This window comes from Leptosomus discolor, chromosome 19 (genome assembly GCF_034619465.1).
Source record: "Leptosomus discolor isolate bLepDis1 chromosome 19, bLepDis1.hap2, whole genome shotgun sequence".
In the NCBI taxonomy this organism is placed as follows: domain Eukaryota; kingdom Metazoa; phylum Chordata; class Aves; order Leptosomiformes; family Leptosomidae; genus Leptosomus; species Leptosomus discolor.
The window spans coordinates 9,999,183-10,024,552 of record NC_141409.1 but is presented as its reverse complement, the minus strand read 5'-3'; the positions used below and the strand labels follow the sequence as shown (position 1 = coordinate 10,024,552).

The following is a 25,370-nucleotide window of genomic DNA, read 5'->3' as shown; positions in this document are numbered from 1 at the left end:
GTCCAGCGAGACCCTGCTGCACCCCAGCTTGGGCGCCCAAAACCGTGTGCTCAGGGCAAACGCCCAGCCGTGTCCCCAGCCAGGAGCAGTTGCGGGCAGGGGCTGGGGTGTCTGCAGGCAGGATCTGTGCCCGTCCCCCACCAGCAGCCATTGCACCGCCCTCTTGGTCGGGAGCAAACCTTGTGCCTTTGTTGTGGCCAAACAGCTCCTGAATGCAGGAAAAAAAAAAAAAAGAAAGAAAAAAAAGTGGTTTCTGCAGGCATAAGCGAGTGCAGGCGTTGTGCATTTCCAAGCCCCTTTTTTAAGCAGGGCCCCTCTGAAGGGTGTTTGGAAGCTGCACACGTGTGCAACTGGGATCCCACTTCCCTGCTGGAAGGGGGTCCCAGCAGCCCACCCAGGGACATGCCTCAGGGCTCGCTCCAGCCACCGTGAGCTGCTCAGCGCCTTGCACAGCACCCAAAGATGCTGCTACCACCAACGCGGTGCCGAGCAGCCAGGCTAGCCTAGGGGGTCCCCTACGCGTGCCAGCGAGGTGTTTTGGGGGGTTCACAGGTCGAGATGTCTTACGTGAGCTGCGCCTTGCGGGCGGCCGCCCCCCGCCACCTGCCAGCCCCCTGGAGAAGCCCCCGGCCCTTCAGCAGCGCGACGGGCCCCACGGCGAAGAAGAGCGTCCCGTACCAGAAGACGCTGAAGGAGGAAGGCTCCGGGAGCAGGGAGCCCAGCCAGCCCCTGCCACCCTCGGCCGAGGTGGTGGTGGTTGGAGGGGGCAGCCTGGGCTGCCAGACCACCTACCACCTGGCCAAGCAGGGTGTCACCAGCGTCGTGCTGCTGGAGAGGGACCGCCTGACCTCGGGCACTACCTGGCACACGGCCGGTGAGGCGGTGGGCACAGCGCGGGTGCTCCCAGGGGTGGGGGCGCGGGGATGCCCACGGTTTGGGCGGTGCGGCTGTCCATGGAGGGGATCCATCGCGCAGGCTGACTCTGGATGTGTTGGAGAGTTTTGGCTTTAAATGTGGAGAGTTTTGGCTTTAAATGTGGAAAGTTTGGGGGTTTCCGTTTTGCCTTTTGGCGTAACTTTTTCGTTAAGAAAACATCCCTCGAATTTTGTTGGTTTTAGAAGTTTTGTGCGGCCCCAGGAAAAGGAAACAGTTTATTTCCACGCTTTTTTTTTTTTTTTTTCTTTAAGCCAATTTTCTTTGGCAGGGAGCGGGGAGCTGGAAAAGGTTAATTCAGTAAACTTCCTTGGCTTTTGTCTCTTTCGGGGTCTTTCACTCCACAAACCCCTTTTCTCCCATTCATTTAATGCCTTGAGAAACCAGAAATCGCTGATTTGTAGCGCCCCCACGTCGCCACGAGATGGAGCAAGAGCCGCGGAGGGTGACCCACGCCACGCGTGGGACAGCAGGACCCCCTCTACACCCCGCAATGTGTGTAGGGGGGTGTCGGTGGCGGACCCCCCTGTCCCCCCCCACCGGTGGGCGGTGCGGTGTATGTGTGTGTGTCCCCAGGTTTGCTGTGGCAGCTGCGTCCCAGCGACGTGGAAGTGGAGCTGCTGGCGCACACGCGGGACGTGGTCAGCCGGGAGCTGCCGGCGGAGACGGGGCTGCACACGGGCTGGGTGGAGAACGGGGGGCTCTTCATCGCCTCCAACAAGCAGCGCCTCGACGAGTACAAGAGGCTCATGTCGGTAGGGAGAAGCCCCTCGGTGTCATCGTCCCACCCGGCCGGGTGGGCTGCAGGAGGTGGCGTTTACCTCCTGCCCACCGGAGCAGGGCTGGGGGTCCCCCAGGGCTGTGGAGCCCTCTGGGTGGGCGAATGGCCTGTCCCTCCCCACCTTCTTACCCCGAGAGCTGCAAGTCACCTTGGGTAGGCTTCCAGGGCGGGCTTCTGGCTTCTGTAAGGCTGCTGAAATCAGGCAAAATGCTGGCAAAGTAGGCAAAATTAAATCTGACTGTGGATTTTTACCCTTTCAGATACTGATAGCATCATTTTTTTGAGTTGCACAGGAGCAGTAGCACCATTTTTCCATCTGCACAGGCAGCTTGTATGGGAATACAGGGCCATATTCCCTGAAATCTGTGCAGACTATCCCACCCTGCGCCGGGTTTCAGGCTTGCCTTGGGGCAGCGGTTGCCTCATCTGGGATATAAACAGGTCCTGAGGGTCTCCTCCTCCTTCAGGAGCAAGTGATGAACAAAGCTTTTGTTGCCTGCTTGAGCTCCCGGTTTTCTTGTTGGGTTGGCAGCTGGGGAAGGTGTACGGCGTGGAGTCCTACGTCCTGACCCCGTCGCAGACCAAGGAGCTGTACCCGCTGATGAACATCGACGACCTGTACGGCACGCTGTACGTCCCCAAGGACGGCACCATGGATCCAGCTGGTACCTGCTCAACTCTTGCCAGAGCAGCAACTACCAGAGGCGCTACGGTAGTTCCTAATTAGTAATCACTAATTAATGCCTGTTGACCCTGGAAGGAGATTTCATCCTTTGCCTTCCCCACCTCCTCCTTTCCCACTGGAGCAGAGCTGCTCCTGCAGCGTCAGGTCTTTGCCCAAGAAGGTTGTTGTCCTGTTTGGCTTTGACGGCTGTTTGAGTCACAGCAACAAAACTGGCAGGAACCATGAGATCCAGGGAAAATATAGGATGAAAATAAGACCTTTAGGCGCAAGACAAGGCAGCACCCAAGGCAGGTTCCTCAGGAGAGGGGAGGTGTTAGAGGAAGGTAACACAACCCCTTTCTCGAGGCAGGGACTACCAGCCCATCCTCGGTGTGTTGTTTTGCTCACGTGTGTGTAAATAATAAACACCCTCTGCAGCTGCGGGCGCACAGAGCAGCAGTTGAAGTCTGCAGCCGAGGAGAGGGGTGTGTTGTTACCAGCAGCAGCAGCAATACCTGTTGGGAAAGGGAGCTGGCCAGTGCCAGAGAGCTGCTTAGATTCACCTTCCCCAGATTTGGGGGGTAGCCATCGGGCGAGCCAGGTCTTCCCACCGCCCTTGTGACCCTGCCGTGACTCTGCTGCCCTTCCCCCTGCCACCAGATCATAGAGAACTGCCCGGTCACCGGCATCCAGGTCAGAGCTGACGATTTCGGGATGAAGAGAGTGTACGCGGTAGAGACGGCCCACGGCACCATCCAGACTCCCTGCGTGGTGAACTGTGCGGGTACGGGGTGCAGAGCACGGCGGGGAAGGTGGGGGGACCGGGGCTGCGGCCGCAGGGCATCCCGTGCACCGGAGGGTCTGCATCAGTCCTTGTCCCCCCTGCCTCCATCTGACTGTCCGTCCCCCCCCGGACCCCCACGGGTCTCCGGAGGCCCGGGGGGGTGCTCAGCGCAGGGCTGCTCTCTCCGCAGGCGTGTGGGCCCGAGCCCTGGGCCGGCTGGCCGGCGTGCACGTGCCGCTGGTGGGGATGCATCACGCCTACGTGGTGACCGAGCGCATCGAAGGCATCCAGGTCAGTCCCGCACGGCTGTGGATCGGCTCCTCTGCTCTGGAGGGCAGCGCTGGCTCCTGCCCCCCTGCATGTGGCAGGGTGAGATGGGACAGGACCCCCTCCCCACTCGGCACCCCTGGGCCAGTGGGACCCCAGCCCCCACCTTCCTGCCTTCAGTGCAAAAGCCTGTGCTGCCAGGTCAGGCTCTGCACCCGGGGAAGTGCACACCCAGCAGCTTCTTCCCCTAGCAGGACTATCAGACTGCCTTTAATAGAGTCGTATTTAATATTTAACAATGTTATGACTAGCAGGATAATTTTCTTCTTTTTTTCTTTTTTTTTCATCTCAGTAGAATTACTATAAGGTCTCTGATGTGTTTGGTGCCTGATAGCAGCGTTAATAAAGACGCCAAACACTTTCTGAACAAACCCAAATCCCTGGCACGCAGAGGTGTCGCTCTCCGAGCATTTCTAAACTCTCCCAAGAAATCTATTCCTGCCATCGGGCTGTGGAGAATTGTTCAGGAGTTGAAGAAACCTTCATTCGCTCAGGCGCCAGGGCTTTGAGGGTGACACGTTTAGTTTCCATCCCACTGGCACAGTCTGTGTCTGACTTTTCAGTCCGAGGTACCTCATTTTAAAAAATGCTGGTGTCCATGATTACTTTTATGTCCCAGTAGCTGCGCTGTGCTGCACAAACACGGTGAGAAAGAGACTTTTCAGAGAAGACGCTGCAGCTTGCAGACCCCAGTGCCTCCTGTTCAATCCGCTTAATCCCACTTGTCAACGTGAAGCGCAGCAGGCCCGACACCAATATTTCCGTGCTGTCTAAATGTTTCTCTATCCATTATTCACGAGAACAAATCCTTCATTCTTTGCGCACTGCTGCCCGCGTCTTGCGCTGTTGCATCCTCCTGCGGGGGTGGGTGGCAGAGGAGTGATGCTTTCCAAGCTGGGATCAACCACAGCGGCTGCTCCTGCTCCCCCGAGCATCCCCGGTGCTGCCTGAGCCGAGGTTCTCCGTGCATTTGCCCAGCTGGAGTGTGCCAGCAGCTCCTTAGGCAGGATTTGTGCGAGACTTGGCTTCCAGCTTGTGTGCCTGGGCTCTGGCCAGGTTTGCTGGAGCTGACCCGGGTGCCTTCCTCTTCGGGCAGTGCAGGCACCCAGATTTCAGGGCTGTGGGAACATCCACGGAGCCACCGCTGCTCCCATCCTTGGTTGGTCACTGCTGCAGGTGCCGACCCTGTGCCCCAGGCCCCCAGCTCATCCTGCTCAGCCTTGCAACGGAGCAGTCGGGGTGATGTCGGGGTCTCCCTGCGGCTCTTGGCCCCCTCTCACCCCTCCCGCTTTTCCAGAATATGCCGAACGTTCGAGATCATGATGCCTCGGTGTATCTCCGTCTCCAAGGCGATGCCCTTTCCGTGGGTGGATATGAGTCAAACCCCATCTTCTGGGAGGAGGTGAGCAGCGCTGGGAGGTTTTCCGGGAGAAAGAGGCAGGTTTCCAGGGAACCCAGCTCCTGCGGGTTCCAACCTCCACACGGCTGGTGGGGGAAGCACAGGACAGTATCTTCCCTTTGGGGCTGGCTGTGGCATAGATAAGAGATGCAGACGCGACAGGAGTGAGATGAGGAGGCTGGGCTGGGGGGATTTAGAGGCCACCGTGTGGTCCCTGCCCTGCTGCATCACCCCTTTGTCCAGGTGCAGTTGTCTTAATTCAGGCTGTGCCCCAGGCCTTTGGCTTGGCTAAGCTGTTCATGGAAACCCCAAGAAACCAGGGTCTGTAAAGCAGCCTCTATTTTCTGCGGTCTCCAAGGCTGCCAGAGCTGAGAGGTTCTTACGCCATCAGCTGTACTCTATTTTGTGTCCCGATTCCTGTTTCCCGCTTTCAGGTCTCTGAAAAATTTGCTTTTGGCCTCTTTGATCTGGACTGGGATGTTTTCATGCAACACATTGAAGGTGCCATCAACAGAGTACCAGTGCTGGAAAAAACGGGCATTAAATCCACCGTCTGCGGGCCAGGTAACGTGGCTGCGGTGGCACCGTGATGGCCACGCTCCTCCAAGGATCTTGCTGGAGGCAAGGGGAAAAAGTTCATAACCTGGGGAGAAGAAAAAGAAAGTGGCTGTGGTCTGGCTGCAATGGTGGCATCTTCCAAGGGGTGGCATCCCAGGCTTAGCCTAGGTGCAGAATTACCCAGGGAGTTTGTTGCCTTGGTCCAAGCTGGTGGCTAGCGCAGATTTACAGCCACTGGACTGGGGAATTAAGGGGCAGATTTTTTTCAAGCAGTGGCCATTGTTTTACCAAGTGTTGTATTATTATTTTTACTACTTGCTTCTGGGCTGATGACGTTAGATTTACCCAGATTTACATTCTAGGCTGTCTGGTGTGGCGTTAAAGGCCGTAGCATCGCTGCAGCAGCAGCTGGAGGTGATGCCAGCCGTCGAACCCGAGCCCTGCACACTCGGGTTGACTTTGAAATCCATTATGTGCTAAAAAAAAAATTTTAAAAAATCCCTTTTTTTTTTTGCTGAAGCACTTCAAGGGAAACCCTCAAGGCCCTCGGGGAGGTAGCGGTGCTGCTGTACAAGGGGAAAGTAGGGCACATCTCCTGCCCCAAAGCAGATAAAACATGACATGTACAAGGTGGAGGCCTTGGCCCTGGGTACGGAGGGTTTGATTAAACTGCAGTGTAAGCAGAGCTGGTGGCCTCCGGTGAGGACCTGACTTCTTATAGATATGTGTCTAGTGTTTGTAGTACAGTAATGTAATTTCTGAAGGGTCAGTGCTCCTCCTTTTCTCCTCCTTGATTTAAACCAGCAGCTGCTTTGCTTGCGACAGCTGAGTCACGCTGGGCTGAAGCAGATAGCAAACACTTCTCCTTTCTGCTGTCTGGTAAATATTTCACCACCAGCACAGCTACCGTGCCATGCCCCAGGCACAGGGGACAAAAGCAGACCGAATTGGGGTGGTTTAAGCTGTTTCTGCTTGGCTGCTGATCCAGCCCTGCAGCCGAGCGGGCCAAGGTCCCGTGTGAGCACTCAGCACCCATCCCTGTGCAAAGTCAGCAGGGCTGGTGTGCACCACGGGTGAAGGGGAGGTGCTTTGGGTGTTGCTCTGTTAACTCAGCAAATTGGTAGCCAGATGTATCAGTACGGGGATATTGGCATGAAATGGTCTTCTGACTCTCCTCTTGCTTTGTCCCGAGTGCAGAGATCTTGGGAAACAAGCTGGGCATTGTTGGGTTGGGGAAGGACCAGGTGGAACTCTGTCTTCCCTCTCTCCTTTCACGCGGACGGATGAACCACCGTAAAAGAGGGAGGAGGACTGCGCATCTCTGTCAGGGTGCTTTGCACAGGGGCCGTGGTTGATAGCCCTACGGGGGACAGGAGCTGGCAGCACGAGACGTCATTAGCACAGGAGCCTTGGGCGACATCAGCAGCAATCCCTCAGCTGGATAAAGTAGCTTAAATTAATGAAATTTCCCAGCAGAAATCGATGAAGGTGAAAAATAGTCATAAAAATGAAATAGGGTGCAGATGTTGAAAAGGCAATGGATGGGTCTGTGCAGCTCCCTTGAATGGGGGAGCGGGAAATGAAAGAGCCACTGCAGCACCTCATGCACCTTCTGGGTGGGGATTTATTCTGCTTCACAAATTTTCACTCTAAACCCTAACGCCGAGGTCCTCCCCCGCACAGTGCTGGTGTGCAGCGAGTGCTGCTGCGCTCCCCAGGGGTGCAGGGGGCACAGTTACCCCGAGCCCAGGGGGTCTTGACAGTGCAGGGACAGACTGTGTAACACGCAGGGCCGCAAAGGAGCTGCCTTGTGCCACCAGCGCCTGCCTCTGCCGCTGCCAGCACGATGTGCATATATACATATACTCATGCAAGCTTCTGAAGCAGATATATGTATATATATACATGTATATTTGCTTTGGGAGCCTGCACAGGACACCTGAGTGATGCTGGGCATCCCAGTACGAGGACATCCTTTCCCTTTGGTCTCTGCTGCCTCTGTGCTGTTGGAGAGGTGCAGGTGGGGGCTGCCCAGGCTGAGATGCTGGGAAGTGCTCGGTGTTGGTCCAGTTGTGGCCCCATCAACCTCTCTGGGAGCAGGAGCAGGCTGAGGTCAGCATGGGAAGCGGTAGAAACACTGCTCCTAAAGCGTGTGATGTGTCCCCAAAATGCCTGTCCTGGCCTTGCTGACACATTCCCCTCTCTGTCTTGCAGAGTCGTTCACAGCCGACCACAAGCCGCTCATGGGGGAAGCCCCAGAAGTCCGAGGCTTCTTCCTCGGCTGTGGTTTCAACAGCGCTGGTAAGAGTCCTGAAGGGATCATGCCTCGGGCATCCCAAAGCGGGCATCGTTTCCCCAGCAGAGCCCGGTACCCACGGCCACACTTGGCCTCCTGGCCTCATCTGGGCCCTCGCCTCTTCCCCCAGGGATGATGCTGGGAGGCGGCTGTGGGAGGGAGTTGGCTCACTGGATCATCCACGGGCGGCCGGAGAAGGACATGTACGGCTACGACATCAGGCAAGTCACCCCGGCTGCCCCAGCTCCCCACGGGCTGCGGGTGCCTTCGCTGATACCCCTCACCCTTGGGTGGTCCTTGGGGATGGGTTGGAGGCAGGGCTGGATGCTGGCATTGGGAGCAGGGGTCGGGCAGCGTCTGTGCCGCAGCCTGTGTCCCTCCGAGGAGCTGGAATCAATTACACTCAATGGCTTTAATGAATTTACACGTGGGGTTTATCCCATTTGCCTCATCCCGCTTCTACGCAAATAGCTTCCATCAGACACGAGGAGATTGCAGCAATGGGAAAGGACAGGGTAATTACGTTTGGGTTTTGTTGTTGTTCAATTAGCGCCGTGCCTAATCCTCTAAGTTAATAATCGAGGGTGATGATTTCAACAGGAGAAAGATTAGCTCTCCCCCCCTCTGCAGCACGACGTGGGCTGGGAGTTTTGACTGTGCAGATGTTGGTTCCGTAATTGCTTTTGACTTGCTTGATTATATTTGATTGGGTTTGGGCTTTCTTATAGGCCTGCTAGCGACAGCAGCCACCTTGTCAGGGACAAAGCTTTTAAAATCATGTTGCTTCAGCGGCGAAGCTGGTAAACACCCCATCGACTCGGGCTGGGAGGAGGAGGGAGTTGGTGCTGGTGTCTGCAAAGGTGAATGGGAGAGGCATCCAGCAGCCTTCCTCCGCCAGCCCGGCCAGAGATGGGCCAAACCCAGGAAGGAGAAATCCCCAGGCTGGGCGGGTACCACTGCACCATGAGACGGGCAGGTTGGCACAACCGCGGCTATCGTGGGGCTGACCTGCGCCGTGGGACCCCAGCCCTGCTCAGAGAGCGGCCGTGGGCTTTCCAGCCCTTGCAGCTGGATAACCCGAGCATCCCCCGTATCCCATCTGCCCCGTCATCAAGCTGCTGTCAGTCCTGGGGTTCTTTTTTTTTCTTTTGGTGGTGATTACTAAGCTCCCCTTTAAATAACTCCCTTTTCTGTACGTTTAAATATTTATCCTCTCAAACCACTCGCTTGTAAATATTTCATCTGGCAGCTGTTGCTCCTCTTGCCGCTGTCAAAAATCCAGCGCGTCGGTGAAGGGGCTGCGGCTGACGGGGCAGCCGGGGTGCCGGTGCTGTGCCGGTGCCACGCCGTGTGTCACCTGCTGCCTGTCCCGTGCCATCAGAAGAGGCAGCTGCCCTCACAGCGAGCCCAGGGCTGCTTTGGGGAGCGTTGCTTGCACTGCTGCAGGGCTCGGCCCCGGTGTCCTGCCTCTCCTTTGCACCCAGGCAGCGGGGAGAGAAAATACCGTTTTAAAAGGCCCTGTAAATGACATTTTGTCTTGCCTTTTGCCTGCTGCCTGCCTCCCTTTCTTCAGACCTGGGAGCTTTGGGCTGGAGAGGAGCCAGTGGCGATTCGGAGAGCCACGCTCCCCTGCCCGCTGAAGCTGGAGGATGGGAAAGGTGCCACCGGCACCCGGGGCTTCTCTCCATGAGTTATAGGTCTCTGGTAATAATAACCTGAGCGTGTGCTGAACTGGCACATTCCTTCAAGGAGCTTTTCTGTTTGAAAGATGAAAATATGTCAAACACATTTAAAATGCTTTGGGTTTTATTTATATTTCAGCCTAGAGAGAATTGGATGAAAAATGTAAGGAATGTCCAAGGCTCTTTCCTTCGTCAGGGCTGTGTTTAAACCCCGGCTGTGCACGAGGCGTGCTCTGAGGCTGGCCCCAAGCCAAAGTGGAGCAGAATTAACCTCAAGTTTCCTCTTTTTCTATTTCCCCCCTGCCCCCAGCAGGGCTGCATTTTGCTCCCCCTTGCTCTGGGACAGATGTGCTTGGAGCAGAGCTGGGGAGCTCGGTGGGTGCTGCCACGAGCACCCGGCTCCAATGGGCAGGGCTGTGGCGTGGCCAGCACCGAGCCCCGCTTGGTTCCTCTGCTCTCCTACCCGTAAAACGGGTGCAGGAATAGCAATTTTACACCCCAGCAGCTGCATCCACACCTGGGTCTGGCCAAGAGGGCCATGCCCAGGGCGAGGCGGCACCCCGTGAGCTGGTGGGCTCATCTGGACGCTGCCCTCTCCCTGCCTTCCAGGAGGTTCCACCACTCCCTCACCGACAACAACCGCTGGATCCGGGAGCGGAGCCACGAGTCCTACGCCAAGAACTACTCGGTCGTCTTCCCCCACGACGAGCCACTGGCGGGGCGCAACGTGAGGAAGGACCCCCTGCACGAGGTGAGAGTGCACGCCCCGACCTGGGCTGCTGGGCGAGGGGCGAGGGGAGACCCTCGCGGCGTCCTTGCAGCAACACAGCGGTGGCAAGGGTTGGCCGCGGCCCCATCGCTCCCCGAAGCAGCGTGGTGCATCCGTGCTGCCATCCACCCACCGAAGATCCCTGCCGAATTCCAGAGCTCGCCAGGTGCATGCTCTGAGGGTGCTGGGGCCAGGGGCAGTTTAATGGTAGAGATGCCAAGCGTTCCCATAATATTTAACCTCGCAGATACGGCGTAAGAGCCTGGCGATGGTCGCTGGGCAAGGGAAAAGTGGAGAGAAGGGCTCAGGGGCTTCTTTCGCTCACTGCCAGTCCAGCTCGGTGGCAGTGGTGAGGGCTGTGGGATGCTGGACGCTCACGGGGATCTCCTGCGCCCTTGCACACGTGTCCGTAGGTGAATGCTTTCAAGATGCAGCACTTGAAAAGAAAAAAAAAAATCCCACCCAGTTTCCAGTGGTTTGCTGCACCAGCAGCATTGCAGCAACTGCTGCTCAGAGCCCCCAAATTCACCCAGTGCTCCCGAGATGCTCGGGGTGACCTGGGGCCAGTGCCTCATCCCATCCCATCGCTGCCAGCCCCAGTCTCAGCCCCAGCAAGGAGCAGCCACATTCCTTGAGCCCATTTCTGCCTGTCGCTAATTCATATCTCACCGTTCCTGTTCTGATGGGGAGCAGAGGCTCGAGCAGTAAAATAGACATCCCTCCTCGCCGTCCCCCGGTGTTTAGTTGACGGCTCAGTTGTTTTCTGTCACCGAGGATGCAATTTATTTTTTAATAGCATGTCTAATAAGCGATGCCCATTTGACTGACAGCCTGGTATTTATACATGCGGCTCCAGAACATGTGCTGTGTTTTATAAATAGGCACTGAATCATTTCTGAAATGTTCAACAAAATCTATTCTTTTCCGAACAGAGGCACCAAACAAAAATATCTTAATGGATCCCTAATTAATTGAGTGCAGAGAGATTTTCCTGAGAGCACAGAGGAGGAATGAGGAGATTGCCATATAAATCTTAAATGTGATTATATAATTACTCTTGTAAACGTCGGGGGGAATCTTGCTCACTGGATTTAGCATCTCTCGGTCAGTAATTCATGCACTGTAGCGCAAGCTTTGGTGGGGTGCACAGCTGGGCTGCCAAACTCCTGCCTGTCAGCCGCCGTTGAGGCAAATACCTTTCGGGGGGGAACAAAAATAATCAGGCAGTTTGCAGGCAGCTGGGGCTTGCCACTGTTTTGAAAGACAAACTGCAGAGCTGACGTTGGCTGCTGATAGCCAAAGCCAAGGGGTCACAAGTCAGGTCTTGAGTATGCACTCGAGGAGGACAGCCTGGGTGCTGCTCAAAAAGCAGTGAAAAGCTTTTTTTTAAACCATTTGTTCCCATTTCTCTGGCTTCACTTGCATAGGAGCTGCTGCAACAGGGCTGCGTTTTCCAGGAGCGGCATGGCTGGGAGAGGCCTGGCTGGTTCAGCCCTGGGGGAGCAGCCCCGGTAAGCATGGCAGGCGTTTTGGGGGGCGTTCAGCCCAGAGGGGCCACGTCCAGCATGTGTAGGATGTGTCCCATGTGTGCAGGGTGTGCTGCAAGCAGGTGCGTGTCCCCAAAACGGGTCCATAAAAGCTCTTGGGCTGTAGTTCACTGTAACAGCGGTAAGAGGGAGATCCGTGTATCTGTCTGCCTGTCCCTCCGCAATAGGTGGCATCTGCCTGCAACGCCCTCAGGTGACACAGGCACTGATCTTGCTTCTGTGTATTGAAGAGAGCAGCGGGGCAGGGATGCCAGGGTGGGGAGCATCACCGTGGGCAGGGATGCCAGGGTGGGGAGCATCACTGTGGGCAGGGATGCCAGGGTGGGGTGCATCACCGTGGGCAGGGATGCCAGGGTGGGGAGACATCCCTGTGGGCAGGGATGCCAGGGTGGGGAGACATCCCTGTGGGCAGGGATGCCAGGGTGGGGACCCATCCCTGCAGGCAGGTTCTGCACAGACCCACTCCTTCCTGGCATGGGGTGAATGCACCTGGGAGCAGCCCCTTGGCTTCAGCCTCGCATCATCTTCCTCACTGCCCCCATCCTCCTGCTTCCCCACCCAGGTCCTGGATTACGACTACTACGGTGCGTACGGCCGGGAGCGTAACAGGGACTACACCTACAACCGGCTGCTGGGGGACGAGTACACCTTCGACTTCCCCCCCCACCATGACATTGTGAGTGCAGGGGGGCAGCCCCCCTCCCCAGCTGAAACCGCTGGGCACATCTGGAGCTCAGGGGGGGGTTAGAGGCAGCAGAGCCTGCGCCACACCACCACCTTGGGTGGAGTTGGTGAGGGTCAGAGGGAGGGAAAGCAGCTTTGCCCAAAACTGGGAAGATGTTCCAGAAAGATCAGGAGAAATGCAGGGCCCGTGCTCGGAAACCTCGTCAGAGGGGCCACAGGGGTTTTACTGCTGCCTTCCCAAATGAAAGAGTTGAGACCAGCTTGGGGGAAATACCCAATCTGATAAAATTTAACTATTATTATTGATAAACATCACTCTGTTAGTGAGGTAAAGGATGGGACTGAGCGTACAGGATGGCCTGTCAGGCTTGCTCTGTTTAATACCTGCTTTTTCAGGAGTGTTTTGAAGCCTTGCAGCCTTTAAAGGCACCAGGCAAGGGTCCTGGTATTGTTTCTCATTACATAAATGACTCTAACATGTGCTTCTCTTTGTGGAGTGAGAATATGGCTCAACTTCAGCGGTGTGTTTGCTTTAATTGTAGATCAAGAATGAATGCTTAACGTGCAGAAATGCCCTGGCTCTCTTCGACATGTCTTATTTTGGGAAATTCTACCTGGTTGGGCCTGAAGCAACAAAAGCAGCGAACTGGCTGTTTACGGCCGATGTGAACAAAGCACCAGGTACTGGCTCAGCCCCCTGATTTCACTGCCTACTGCCTCTGCTGGGCACTGCCCTGGGAAATCCCATCTTACACCAGAACAAACGGGGGTGGGGGGACACCCAGACTGGCTTTTCTTTTAACTGCTGCTTTTGCAGAGGGTATGAGAAGCGTGTGAGAGCGACGGCTTCCCCTGTCCTCGCCAGAGGCTGGATTCTGCTCTCGTTTGTGCTGGGACAAACGTGCCCTGGGTTTTGGGGTGAGGGAGGAGGGGTCTGGCCCTCTGGCTCCAGCCGTGGCTCACAGCTGGAGATGTGATGGGTGAGGATGATGCTGAGGTTTGCATGGGGAGAAGCTGCCCTGGGGATCTCAAAGGATTCAGCTTTATGTTAGGCTTAAGGCTTTCATCTGAATTTGGACAAAGCCATAGATAAACAAAAGAAAAAATACCTATCCTGATACGGAGAGCAAGCACAGCCAGAGTTTTCCATCGTCACCTGGAAGCATGAAATTCCCTGTTCTGGGAGATGGAGTCAAACCTTCCTGAAAATTTGATTTGCCCCCAGATATGATTTTTTCAGTGAACAACTGACAGTTTAGCCCTGTCACGAAGCAGAGGTGAAGAAGCAGCTCCCTCCATGTGTAAAGTCAGAAGAGACTTTTCCGAAGCTAGGGAATTAGTTTCAATTTTTTACCATCTTTTCTTATTAAAGATACTATTAAGGGGACGATGCTGAGGTTTGCACGGGGAGAAGCTGCCCCCTTCTCCAAGGCTGGTAGACAGCTTACGGCATTCCCAAGGATGCAGCTTCAGCTCCTCACACAGATCTCAAGGGGAAAAAGCATCGCTCCTCTCCCCGTCCTGGTGCTGGGACATCCAGGGTTGGTCAGGGCATGTCCAGGCAGTGGCAGCTGATGAGGACAGATTTTCCTGCTACCCCCCTCCCTCTGCCAGGGCTGTGGCTCTGTGCCGGGGCCGGCTGATGGGCAGCGGTGCCCGTCTCCTTCCCCCAGGCTCGACCGTGTACACCTGCATGCTGAACAAGCGGGGCGGCGTGGAGAGCGACCTGACCGTCAGCCGGATCAGCCCCGGCGACCCGGCCTCCCCTCTGGCCCCCGACTTCGACGGTAAAAACCCCGATGCTGGGGTCGGGCACGTTTCTGCAGCTGCCGTGGGGGCTAGGGGGGATGGCTGACGGGGTTCACCCTCACGCAGTTCAGCTCCCAGCCTCTCCTGCTGCCTTTTTCATCCGTACCAATGCACGCAAAGACCTTTCCAGTCCTGGGAAGCCATGGTGGCCAGTTTGCTCAGAGGCTCGCCAGCAATTTCCTCCATCCCTGCCATGCTCGAAGGGGACGCAGGAGTGTGTGTGTGGGGGGGGATTGCATTTCCCTAATGGCAGCCACCTGGCTTTTTCCACCTCCACCCCTCCGTCCCTATAATTCGATTATCCCCCTTGTCCCCAGGGGCCTGCACTGCTCATCGGTGTTATTGGGTTTGTCCAGCCCCGGCTGGCGGCTCTGGCCTCTCCCCAAGTCCTTATCAGCTGCAATAAAGAGGAATTGAAAGGGAGCAGAGCAGTCAGCCCGCAGGGCAGAAATGGCATTAGGCAGCAGCAGAGGAGGAGGAGGAGGACACTGAGCTGGTCTCCAGCAGCGCTGCCAAGCACCATGCCCGGTCCCACCAGGGCTGCCACCAGAAAGGAGGTTTGCACTGGGCTGCCCAGTGCCCGCAGAGCCCCGTCCCCATGCAGCGTCACCCTCAGAGCTGCTGTGCCTGGAAGGGACCAGCCCTGCGGTGGGTGCGTGGGGGTGGTGGGCGTTGCAGGTGCAATCTCGCCTTTGTCCTGGTGTGGTCGGGTGCTGGTGAGCTCTTCCCTCCCCGCGGGAGAATCCTGCATCCCTCTCGTCCGGGGGGCAGAAGGGTGATGGGAAGCGGATGGCGGAGCTGCAGGGTTTGCCGGGTGATGGAGGAGTTTTTAATCGCAGCCAAGTCTATTTTTCCAATTACAGTAGGTGGCTGCACTTATTATCGTTATGACAGATTATCAGAGAGCAATTTTGTAGTGGCAGGAAAGACAGAGGGAAGATTGATTACATATTAATCAGCTCTCAAACCCCATCCCTGGAGGTTTTTCCACCCAGGATTACTGACGAGATGAAATTCCTCCTCTTACACATTGCAGCCCCTGCACTGGTGATGGCCCAGTCGCTGCAGCCTTCCCTGCTCCCACCTGTAGTTTCCAGCTCCCTCTGCACTTTGGCACCTGCTCGGTACTGGGACAAAAGCACAGATGCTTTTGCTGTTGGTCTCAAGGGACAAAGAGGTTTTTTCTCTTCCCCTGATGCTCACACACACGCAGGTACCTCCAGAGTTTGAAGAGCTTTTTCCACCTTTTCTTCTTCCACATTTTAATGGTCATTTCCTTTTCACTGTGGCGAGCCCCACGAAAGGCAGCGTGGATGTTAGCAGAGCCCCAAAGCCCTCCCTTGCCCCAGCACTGTTTTAACCCACCCCTCCACCCCCCTTTCTTGGTGGTCTCCCCTGGGCTGTGCAAGCTGGAGAGGCTCAGGACTGCAGCCCAGCCTCTGGAGAGCAAAACCAGCCCTGGGCTGAGCTGGACTTAGCTAAGATGGGCATTGCCCCCAGCCTGATGGTCTCGAGCCTGAAAGGCTGCTGCGGCGGGGGGGGTGTGTGTCTTCCAGGGGACGGCTACTACCTGGCTATCGGCGGGGCCGTGGCTCAGCACAACTGGTCGCACATCACCGCCGTGCTGCAGGACATGAAGCTGCGGTGCAAACTCCTCGACTGCTCAGAAGAGCTGGGCATGATGAGCATCCAGGGCCCCCTGAGGTGAGTGTGGGGAGAGTGTCGTGGCCCCCTCTTTGCACCCCAGCCGTGGAGGGAGGGATGGGGGGATGCCTCAGGCACAGGCCAGGTCCCCGTGTCGGTCAGGGGTAGGTGTGAGCCCCACGGCACCCACTGATGGTCTGGCTGGAGCGATGCTCCGTTTGCTGGGGAATTGGCATTTCTTTCACGGCTCTTACAGCCGGGTTTATCACCCCCATCAGCTCCCCTTCAGAGGGAGAGATCTGTCTTGCCAACAAGATGAGAAAGCAAGTTTTAGCGATAACCTTCAGAGGATGCTGGCAAGCTGTGTCCTTTCACCGTGGCCGTTCTGCCGTTTCCCCACAGCCGCGTCGTCCTCCAAGAAGTGCTCGACACCGACCTCAGCAACGAGGCCTTCCCCTTCTCCACCCACCAGCTCGCCACAGCCGCAGGATGCACGGTAGGATGCGGCCAGCCACCAGCCTGCGCAGCCGAGCATCCTCTGCTAGGGAACCCGTCTGACTACACATTGCTGGGAGGTTTCGTTGGGTTTTTTTTTATGGGGAAAGGCCAAAACCTGGGTTTTTTTCCTCCCCGTTTGCTTGCCAGGTGGCAACTTGCTCTCCCAGCCAGCTTGGCAGCGTCGTAGCCTGGACCGAGCTTGGGGAAGGGACGTGGTTACTTATGGCTTTGCAGCGCTGTCGGAGGAGCAGGAGGCACCTCCCACAGATTAGAGGAAAGCACTGGTGATAAAGAGATTTATCTGACACTCTAGATCCCCTCTTTTCTCACCTACTCATAGGGGCAATTTAATGTAAAACATGTCAAGTAGTGGCGGCGAGGGCTGGGCAGCCTGCGGAGCCGCTGTATTTGATCACAGCAGAAGTCTGACAACTTTAAGCTTTCTGTACGAGCACAGATCATCCTGCATTTGCCCCGACTTCAGGGCTCGCATCAGCGGTTATGCAAGAAAAGCTCAGAAATGGTAATACTCCATGCTAACGCCTCGAACTAAGCCCCTCGGCGTCGGAGCGAGGGGATGAGGAGCCCTTTGGGGTCACGGTAGAAACCAGCACCCAGCTTGGATGCCTGGTGGGGAGTCATTTCTGGGGGGTGCTGGCTGGCTCCTGCGCCCCGGTGCATCGCCCGAGGAGGCAGTGCCGGTGCAGTGTTTTGCAGACAGAGGTGAGCTCGCTTTGCCTGCGCTGCCTGCCTGTGCCACCCTGAGCGCGACAGCCCTCGGCGAGCTGTTGGACGTGCACCTCGCCCAGGCTGGCAGCCCAGCGCCTCTGCCAGGGCCCGCTGCAATGGGTTTAACGCGTGGTGTGGCATCGCTCGGAGGTGTCGAGGGAGGAAGGCTCGGCCTAAAGCGGTTTGGTGTGTGGCAGAGATTTGGATCGGTCCCTGGGGTTTGCTGTGAGGTTTCACGGCTCTGTCTGCTTGGTTGGGCTCCTCCGTCTCGCCTGGTGCAGGGCCGTGAGAAAAGTGCCTTAAATCTCTCCCCCGCCTCGCCCAGCGGAGATCAACGTGGTCTGAAGATATCCGTGGGGAAAGGGGGTGATGGCAGTTCTTTGGGGAGTTTTGTCATGTGTGAAGCTGTTGATTTAGCCTGCTTGAAACACCCTAAATAGAAGGGTTGGTGACCATGAAGTGTCGCCTCGTCAAAAAGGAAACGTTCTGGGAAAACCTGCTGCTGGCAAGTTTTGCTATCAGGGAAGAGCTTTTGCAAGGTTGGCCCGAGCAGCTCTGCCTTGGTTTCTCATTGATGTTTACCCCATACGAAATATTTCTTCTGTTGCAAAGACGCCCCTCTGGAAGAGAGAGTGGAGTTTGTACCCCATCCTTCCGTGGGAAATCTGGGCAGGCAGCGGTCCCGGGGCGTCCCTCTCCCACTCGGAGTCGTCGGCTGACAGGAGGGACCGTGCCAAGCGTTCCCTGTGGCTCTTGGGACGGTGTCTGATGGGAGACAAAGGGCGTGAAGGTGCAGCGGGGAGTCTTGTAAAAGGCAGCCAGAAAACAGGGAGCTGGAGGCAGGCTGGATATGAGTGAAATTGGGTTAAGCCACGCGTGGCCACTTTTCATTCAGAATTAAAGTGGCTTTGATTCGAAGGCAGCTGACTGCTGAAGGGATCGCTGCTAAATCAAATTAAGGCTACTTGATTTGTGAGCAAGAACCTAGCCAGGGTTTAGGGAAGTTTAACTAAGCCACAGATTTTGCCCAACTTGGGTTAATCCTCCAAACCATCAGCAGCAGTGCGCCCTCTGCTCCGGGTGCCAAAAAGCCACAGCGTGTCCAGTGTCCCTTGGAGGGGGACAGTGGCACGAGGGACCCGAAGGCTAATCTGCTGTGCACATTGCCTAACATGTTGCATTTTAGTCTCCACTGATGAGTTATAACCATCCCCACATCCTCCCTTGTCATGCTTGTGGCAAGCTGATAACATCTCGTAATAATCTACTTATCCCCTGGGAAAGGTGTATAAATGTTCCTGTCTTCAAGAGCGTGATTAGTTTATTTGCATTTCGCTTCAAGTTTACAAAAAATAATCCTGTCCTGTGTGGAAGAAATAGCTGGTAGAAATCGTGTGTCTTCTTTTGGGTATAAATGCCCTGACTGTCAGAAAAAAGCTTTCCTGCCCAAGGGGTGTGCGAGGGCTCTGGGTTGGGGTGGGGGGGGAACTCCTTGCCTGCTGCTGGGGCCACCTTTTGGGAGGTCTCCTCCAGGCCCCCGCTGCACGATGAGCATGGGGGACTCCATCCCACAGCAAAACTAGAGTAGGAAGGGTTTTCAGGACAGCAGGATGAAGGCTTCACTGATATTATCGCCTTCCAGGGGGATTAAACTGAACCCAACATCTTTAAAAAGTTGTCGCTGAGATTTTCATGCATTAACTCAGTAGTTGAACAAAATCAGATGGAGTGAAAGGAGAGTTCCAGCAGAGTTAACTACTCTGGAAATTACCGATTGGTTTGTGAGTTTATATATAGCGTCTCTCATTGTATTGAAAAGCAGAGAAAGGTGCACCTTAGAATTGCACTGCTGGATACAGGGTAAAGTTCAGGTCTTCATTTTCTAGAATGCTTTTGAATTGCTGCTCAAAGACCCAGGAATTGGTGCTATTTCATAGCTTTGGTAGAAATCTAACAGAAAAACCCGTTCCTAGGGGAATTTAGCAGAAAGCCTGCGGGAGCAGCTGAGCCCAGCCCTTGACATCCCCCTTGGCCTCCATGGTGGGATGCGCACCCCTGCCTGGCGTATGCACGCGTGCTTGCAGCCTGAACCCCCGCCTGTGCAAAGCTGACGACTGGCACCCCAAATTTCTTGAAGATACCCGTTTTCTATGGTGCACTGCTCTGCCTCACCGCTCCTGCCGGGATGCTCGCTGCCCCGGAGCAGGGGTGGTTTGAGGAGAAGTTTCTCCCAGGAGTAATTTGCTCCTGAAAGTAAAGTGTGCTTTAGCTGCGGCGCTGACTTCTGAGCCGCAGGCAGGGTTACTGAGCTGGGAAGTTGCCTGTCAATCCCCAGAGCATCTGCTGCGATGAAGGTGGTAGCTGCCTGCAGCGGCTCAATCTCTGGCTGTTCCCTAATTAGATGACACATTAGATGACACCTTTGGGTGGAGCAATAAGCTTCTCCGCACCCCTTACGTCTGTGCACCCCGAAAAGCGGTTGCCAGCCTTTGGGCTTCGCTGCAGGGCTGTGGCAGGGACCGAAGGAAGGATGGCTCCCCGGCACGGCTTCTTGTGAGGAGGCTCAAAATAAATTCCCATACCTATGGCCTTCCTCCCTCCTCTTCACTCGTATTGTAAAGGTTAAGGCGTCTTAAAATCTGCCTTAAGTTCTGCTTGAGTGTGTTATTTTTGCAGTGTCGGTGGGTGCTGGGGGAAGCAAGGATGGATTTGGGTTCTCAGCCGTTGCCCACTGTTTGTCCTCGCAGCGGAGAGCCCGGGCACCCCTTCGGTACTTCTTGTGCCTGTTGGTGCCGGTTTTGGGCAGCGGCTGCTGTTGTCTGTTGTTGTTCATTAGAGAGCATAGCTGAGACCAGCTCCTGGTTGTAGTAAGAGCTCAGCAAATGGCAAGAGGCAGCTTCTGCCTCAGTGATATCCAGAGCCAGCGTGGGCAAGACAGCCCCAAAGCTGCGGCGTGTGCCTGACCAACAGAACCAGCCTGGAAGTCCCTTCCTAGCTGAAAACTACTTTATTAAGACTGCAGATCACATTCTGGTGTGAAACTCTTGAGTTAATCCCTCTCCCAAAGCGAGGTATGCATTTGCAGTTGATGTGCATCCGAAGGGATGAACCAGAGGGGGTTTTGTGCGGGAGGAAGCAGAGAAATCCAAAGGGATGGAGCAGAGGGAAATGCAGCTCAGACTCAAGAGGCATCTCCAGGGAAGGTGATCAAGCTGGGGTGGCCCCAGCCGGCCTGGAAAGCTTTGGGAATGCAGGCTGTTTCAGTAGGGATAACAGGAGGATGCAGGCAAGCCTGCCTGGGTGAGAAGCGTGGGGACCACAGGCAGGGCAGTCCCAGCACGGCTGGGAGATCTGTGCCCCTGGGAGTGCAGGCAGGCAGAGAGGGAGAACTCCAAGGATGAGGCTTCCCCTGAGAAGCACTGAGTCCTCTGTGCAGATCTGCTCGTTCCTCTTTGGAGCTTTATACATTCGGTTTGGAGCTAATTTGGCAGCAGAGAGTAAAGCTTCGGGGCACAACCTGCGCTGGGGGAAACCTGAGCATCCCCCTGGGGTGAGTGGGGTGTGGGATGGGATGCTGGGCTCAGCCCCTGCCTGGGAGTGTAGGGCCTCTGGGTGCCTCTGCTATGGGAGCACCACCCCAAGTGAGGGACATCCCTAGGGGACAGCAGCCCCAAAGTGCCCCAAAGCAGGACGGTCCCGCTGGGGACCAGCTTCTCCATCTGACAGGCTGATTTGGGAAGACGCAGGGCTGAGGATGCCCGTGGGCTTTCTTCTGGTGTCTATGGATCAGCAGAGGGAGACAAAATCCCAGCTGGAGCCAGAGCATCACGGCTAACCCCAGCCTGGCTGGTGTGACAGCCCTGGGATCGATGGCTGGAGGATGCTGGACGCAGCCACCTCTGCCCACTGTCCTTCGCTCCTGGGCGCTGGTGACAGCTGGGTTTAAGGTGCCCAGCTTAGGCTGTCCAGAGATGAGAAATTCAGTCTGACCCTGGCTTCGTGCAGTATGGAGAGCAAAGAAATGCCTTCCACCAAAGCAGGGGTTGCACAAGGTTCCCGGGCAAGGTGGCTTTCTCCCCACCATGGTGCGCAGCCGTGCACGTGCCTCTCCCATGCTGCACGGCTCGGCTCTGCCCGCAGGGGTGTTTGGTCTCTTGCATTTCCCAGGTCCGTGCCATGAGGTTGTCGTTCGTCGGCGAGATGGGCTGGGAGCTGCACGTGCCCAAGGCAGACTGCGTGAAGGTTTACCAGGCGGTGATGCAGGCGGGTGCCCGGCACGGCATTACCAACGCCGGCTACAGAGCCATCGACAGCCTCAGCATCGAGAAAGGTTTCTTGCTTTCCTTACAGCAGCACATTGCCTCCAGCCAGGGCACCAGGACGAATGAGTTTTTCCCAGCTTCAAGGGCGGGTTGTAGAACTGGAGGTCTGGAAGCTACCGGCAGAGATGCTGCCAGCCCCAGTACTCCTTGCTGAGACTTCCCCAATACAGGCTCCTCTCGAGGGTGCTTTGCCCAGGGTTAAGTGATTCGAGGGTGGCACGGGTGTCCAAGAGGCAGGGGTGATGTCTTAGTCTCCTGCTGCTGCTCATCCAGGGCTTTCTGCCATGGCAGGGAGGCGCTGGGCGACCCATGCTTGCTCTCTGCAGGGTACAGGCACTGGCACGCAGACCTGCGCCCCGACGATACCCCACTAGAAGCAGGCTTGGCCTTCACCTGCAAGCTCAAGTCCGGCATCCCCTTCCTGGGCCGGGAGGCTGTGGAAGCTCAGAAAGCCAAGGGCATCTTCCGCCGCCTCGTCTGCTTCACCACCGAGGAGTGAGTACCACTGCCAGCCTCTGCTCAGCACCACGCAGCACCCAACACCCTGGGATCGGCACCTTCAGCCATCCCCATCCACCCCTGTGCCCAGGCATGCACGTGGAGCTCCGTTGCAAGCTGGCTCAGCTGTTTTCCATGCTCTAATTCCATCTCTAATTTAAATCCCACTGCAAATTCCCTGCTGGGTGTTTAATGGGAGCTGGAAATGGTGTGACAGGGAGTGGGTTCATCTTGCTTCAACCAGAACAGTGGGAGGTTTTGCAAATCGGGCTGGAGGGGCTTTGCCGGTGCCTGGGACCAGCACAGGGAGGTTAATGAACCTGTGGGCAGTGGGACGGCCCAGGGCAGAGACAGGGTCTGGTCCCCCCAAACCTCTCTGCCCCATGGGATCCCAACGTGGGGCTTTGCTGATGGCAGCTCTGCCTTCGCCCTGCAGGAAGGTGCCGATGTTTGGCCTGGAGGCGGTCTGGCGGGACGGCGAGGTGGTGGGCCACATCCGTCGGGCAGACTTCGGATTTGCCATCGATAAAACCATCGCCTACGGCTACATCCGTGACCCCGCGGGGGGCCCGGTGAGTACAGAGCCCCTGTCACTGCCAGCCCCCGGGGATGGCTGCACCTCCTTCCCCGCACCGGGGGCTTCTTGGGGGGGAGCATAGCGCTTGTTTGCTTTCCAAGGCGAAGCTCACTGCAAACCCGCTGTCATCTGGGGAGCACGATGGGGCAGACCCCCCCCCCCCCCGGTGGAGGCTGGAGGGTGAGGGTTGCCACGGCTCGGTGGCAAGGTTGGGTCTCACCGGCTGTTGCTCTGCGGGGCCCCGGCGATGGTCTCTGGCTCAAGCGCTGCCTCGGATGTTAATTGCAACCGAGTATTTAATTGCAGCAGTGAATTAACTTATGTTATAGGGAGCAACGGCCAATAGGAGCACAGCAGGCTCTTAATTAACCCTGGGAGACTCCTGGATAGTAAATCAGATGCCCTCATTAAGCAGCGTGCTGGAGGCAGAGGCCAGGGAACCCATGTGGGGACAGAGGGCTGGGGATGACGTCCCCCGGGACCCTCCCTGTTGCAAACCAAGAGCAGTGCATATGCTCGTGCTTTCACCCTCTTGCTTGCCTTGACTTTGAATCCTGCACCAGTGCAAGACTCACGAGTCGAGTGGTTTTGTGTTCCAGTTGCTCCCTCAGCCTTGGGGACCACCTTTTCTCCCCACAGTGCACGTTCTCCCCTAGGCTTTCCTTTCTTCCCCCCTGTCCCATCCTGTCTCTCCTCCCTGTTATGTGGCGCTCTCCCACCTGCCCCAGGCAGCGCAATGGAGGCAGCAGGATGGAGGTGGCGGGTGGGGGGGGACACAGTCCCCTCCTGCCTCCAGCGAGGCACCGATGCGGCAGAGCGGCGCTGAGCGCATCCCGGCCGGGTGCATCCGTCGCGCCGCTCTCCCCGCTCGCACACCCGCTGCAGGGAAAAGCTCTGCTGCAGGCAGCGTGCTGTGGGGCCGGCAGCGTGCTGTGGGGCTGGCAGCAGGCAGCTGCCTGCTGGGCTTCGGGGAGGGCCGAAATGGCAAGGGGGGGTTCGTGCCGTGGGGACCCCAGCCCTGCCAAGCTCCCTTGCGGGGCCGCTCTGGCTGGCTGCAGCTGGGAAGCAGCGCTCGTTGAGCAGATGTTAACGTGTCGCCCTCATCTCTTCGCTCCCTGGGATAATTCCCACTTGGAATTATTATATCCGTCGCAGAAGGAAGGGGAAGCTTTTCTGTGCAGGGCAGGGAGGTGGCTTGGGGGACTTGCACCGGGACCCTGCCCCGTGCCATCCCCATTAGGGGCTTGGTGCTGGAGCCAGACCCCACACCAACCCCGAGCCCTTGGAGGAGGGCACACAGAGCCCCCCCTCTTGGCAGTGGGATGCCCAGCATGGCTGCTCAGGGCCTTGTTGTGTTGCATGTGGCCCTTTAGCTTCGTTCCCATGGGTATGGTCTGTCAGCAGCCAGGTGTGATGCCCCCCAGCTCTAGGAAGGGGCGTCCAGGATGGGGATGTCTCTACCACATCAGGGCTAGAGAGTCAGAGGAGAAGAGGTACAGGGGGTGAGGCAGAGAAACAAAAATTCTGATTGTTGCTGAATCACTGACAATTCCCAGGTGATAATAACACACAAGCATCGAGACCCCCCCAGCCCCTCCTTGTGCCGGGGTCTCTCAGCTGCCAGCAGTGCCTGGCACTGGGTGAGCCCCGTGGGCAGAGGGGACAGCGCGCGCCAAGCGGTGACATCCTGGCTGCCACCGTGGTGCCCTCCTGCAGCCAGGGCTGACCCCATTTTGGGTGTGCCATCCCCCCCCCCGCCTGGTTGTTCTGGCCCCTCTGGCAATGAGCTCCCACAGTCTGGCTGTAAGTGCACTTTGCACTGGGTGCCATTGAAAAAAAATCCAGAGCAATAAAACCCCAAACAACCTCCAAAAAGATGAAATACTGCATTCTTTTTATTTTTTTTTTAGCTGAGCGCTTTTGAAAATCTTTTTTTTCCTCCTCTCCGTGCATCCTCCTGGGAGGGCAGAGCCGGGTTTTCTGTGGAAAGCAGATCTGCGGGGTGGTGTGGGAGCGTGCCCAGGGATGGAGCCGGGATGCTGGCGGGGCGCTGGTGCCCCACCGGTCCCTCGCAGCACCCAATGCAGGGGGGTTTCACCATGGCTCTGCCTTACAGGTCTCGCTGGATTTCGTGAAGAGCGGCAGCTACCAGCTGGAGCGGATGGGAGTGACCTACCCTGCCCGAGCACACACCAAGTCCCCGTTCGACCCGGACAACAAGCGAGTGAAGGGCTTTTACTGAGAGTGCGGCAGCGCGGGGCCGGCGAGCGGGTGCTGCTGATGCGGGGAGGGGGAGAGGGAAGATGCCATTAGGAGCTGCCGGCTGAATTCCTGGCCCCCGGGTGCCCCAGCTGGCTCCGGGGTCTGCTGGGAGAGCCAGGCCAATGTCTGTAGGAAATTCATCAAGAAAATTTGGGTCAAATTAGAGGGGAAGAGGAGGGAGAGATTCCAAAAAGTCCAAAGATTTTGTTGCTCTGTTTTCTAAATGAAGCAGTACCACTACAGCAATAATTCTTTTCCATGGGTTAATTGGCCTGAAAACAGTGTTTTGCTTGACTGCAAATGAAGTAGTTTCAATTTTTGACTTTGCTGGAAACTCTTTCCCCCAAAATGTAGTTTCACGCTGCCTGGAAATGAATTTTTTAAACTAACTCTGCTGTTAATACAGCTGTAGCCTCCAAAGCTGCCGTCTTTCCAGTCCCTCGCTGCATCTGTCCCTGCTCTGATGGGTGTCACCTCATCCTGTCTGTGCCCTGGGGACCTGGTGCTGGGGCGGGAGCACTCATGGGAGCCACGGAGGGAAGGAACAGGGGGGCCAGGGCCATTGCCTGGCCTCACACCATGGGTGCTCTGCCCACTGCAGGGTTCT

At 56.6% G+C, this 25,370-nt stretch overlaps 1 protein-coding gene across 1 annotated transcript; it reads left to right on the top strand.

Moving 5' to 3' along the window:
- The first annotated feature begins 558 nt into the window (after window positions 1–558).
- SARDH (sarcosine dehydrogenase) lies at window positions 559–24,743 on the top strand. The gene is made up of 20 exons (XM_086475685.1): window positions 559–874; window positions 1,510–1,688; window positions 2,247–2,426; window positions 3,039–3,162; window positions 3,353–3,453; window positions 4,787–4,891; window positions 5,323–5,452; window positions 7,661–7,747; window positions 7,873–7,963; window positions 10,034–10,175; window positions 11,621–11,704; window positions 12,303–12,416; window positions 12,967–13,105; window positions 14,098–14,211; window positions 15,790–15,937; window positions 16,280–16,373; window positions 21,272–21,434; window positions 21,753–21,921; window positions 22,361–22,496; window positions 24,618–24,743. The coding sequence occupies exons 1-20, from the start codon at window positions 559–561 to the stop codon at window positions 24,741–24,743; spliced, it is 2,742 nt and encodes a 913-aa protein (XP_086331811.1).
- Window positions 24,744–25,370: the final 627 nt, after the last annotated feature.

Coding starts and splice junctions, on each gene's coding strand:
- SARDH (XM_086475685.1), top strand. CDS start 559: ATGTCTTACGTGAGCTGCGCCTTGCGGGCGGCCGCCCCCCGCCACCTG. Junction 875..1,509: donor CACTACCTGGCACACGGCCG/GTGAGGCGGTGG, acceptor GTGTGTCCCCAG/GTTTGCTGTGGCAGCTGCGT. Junction 5,453..7,660: donor ATCCACCGTCTGCGGGCCAG/GTAACGTGGCTG, acceptor TCTGTCTTGCAG/AGTCGTTCACAGCCGACCAC.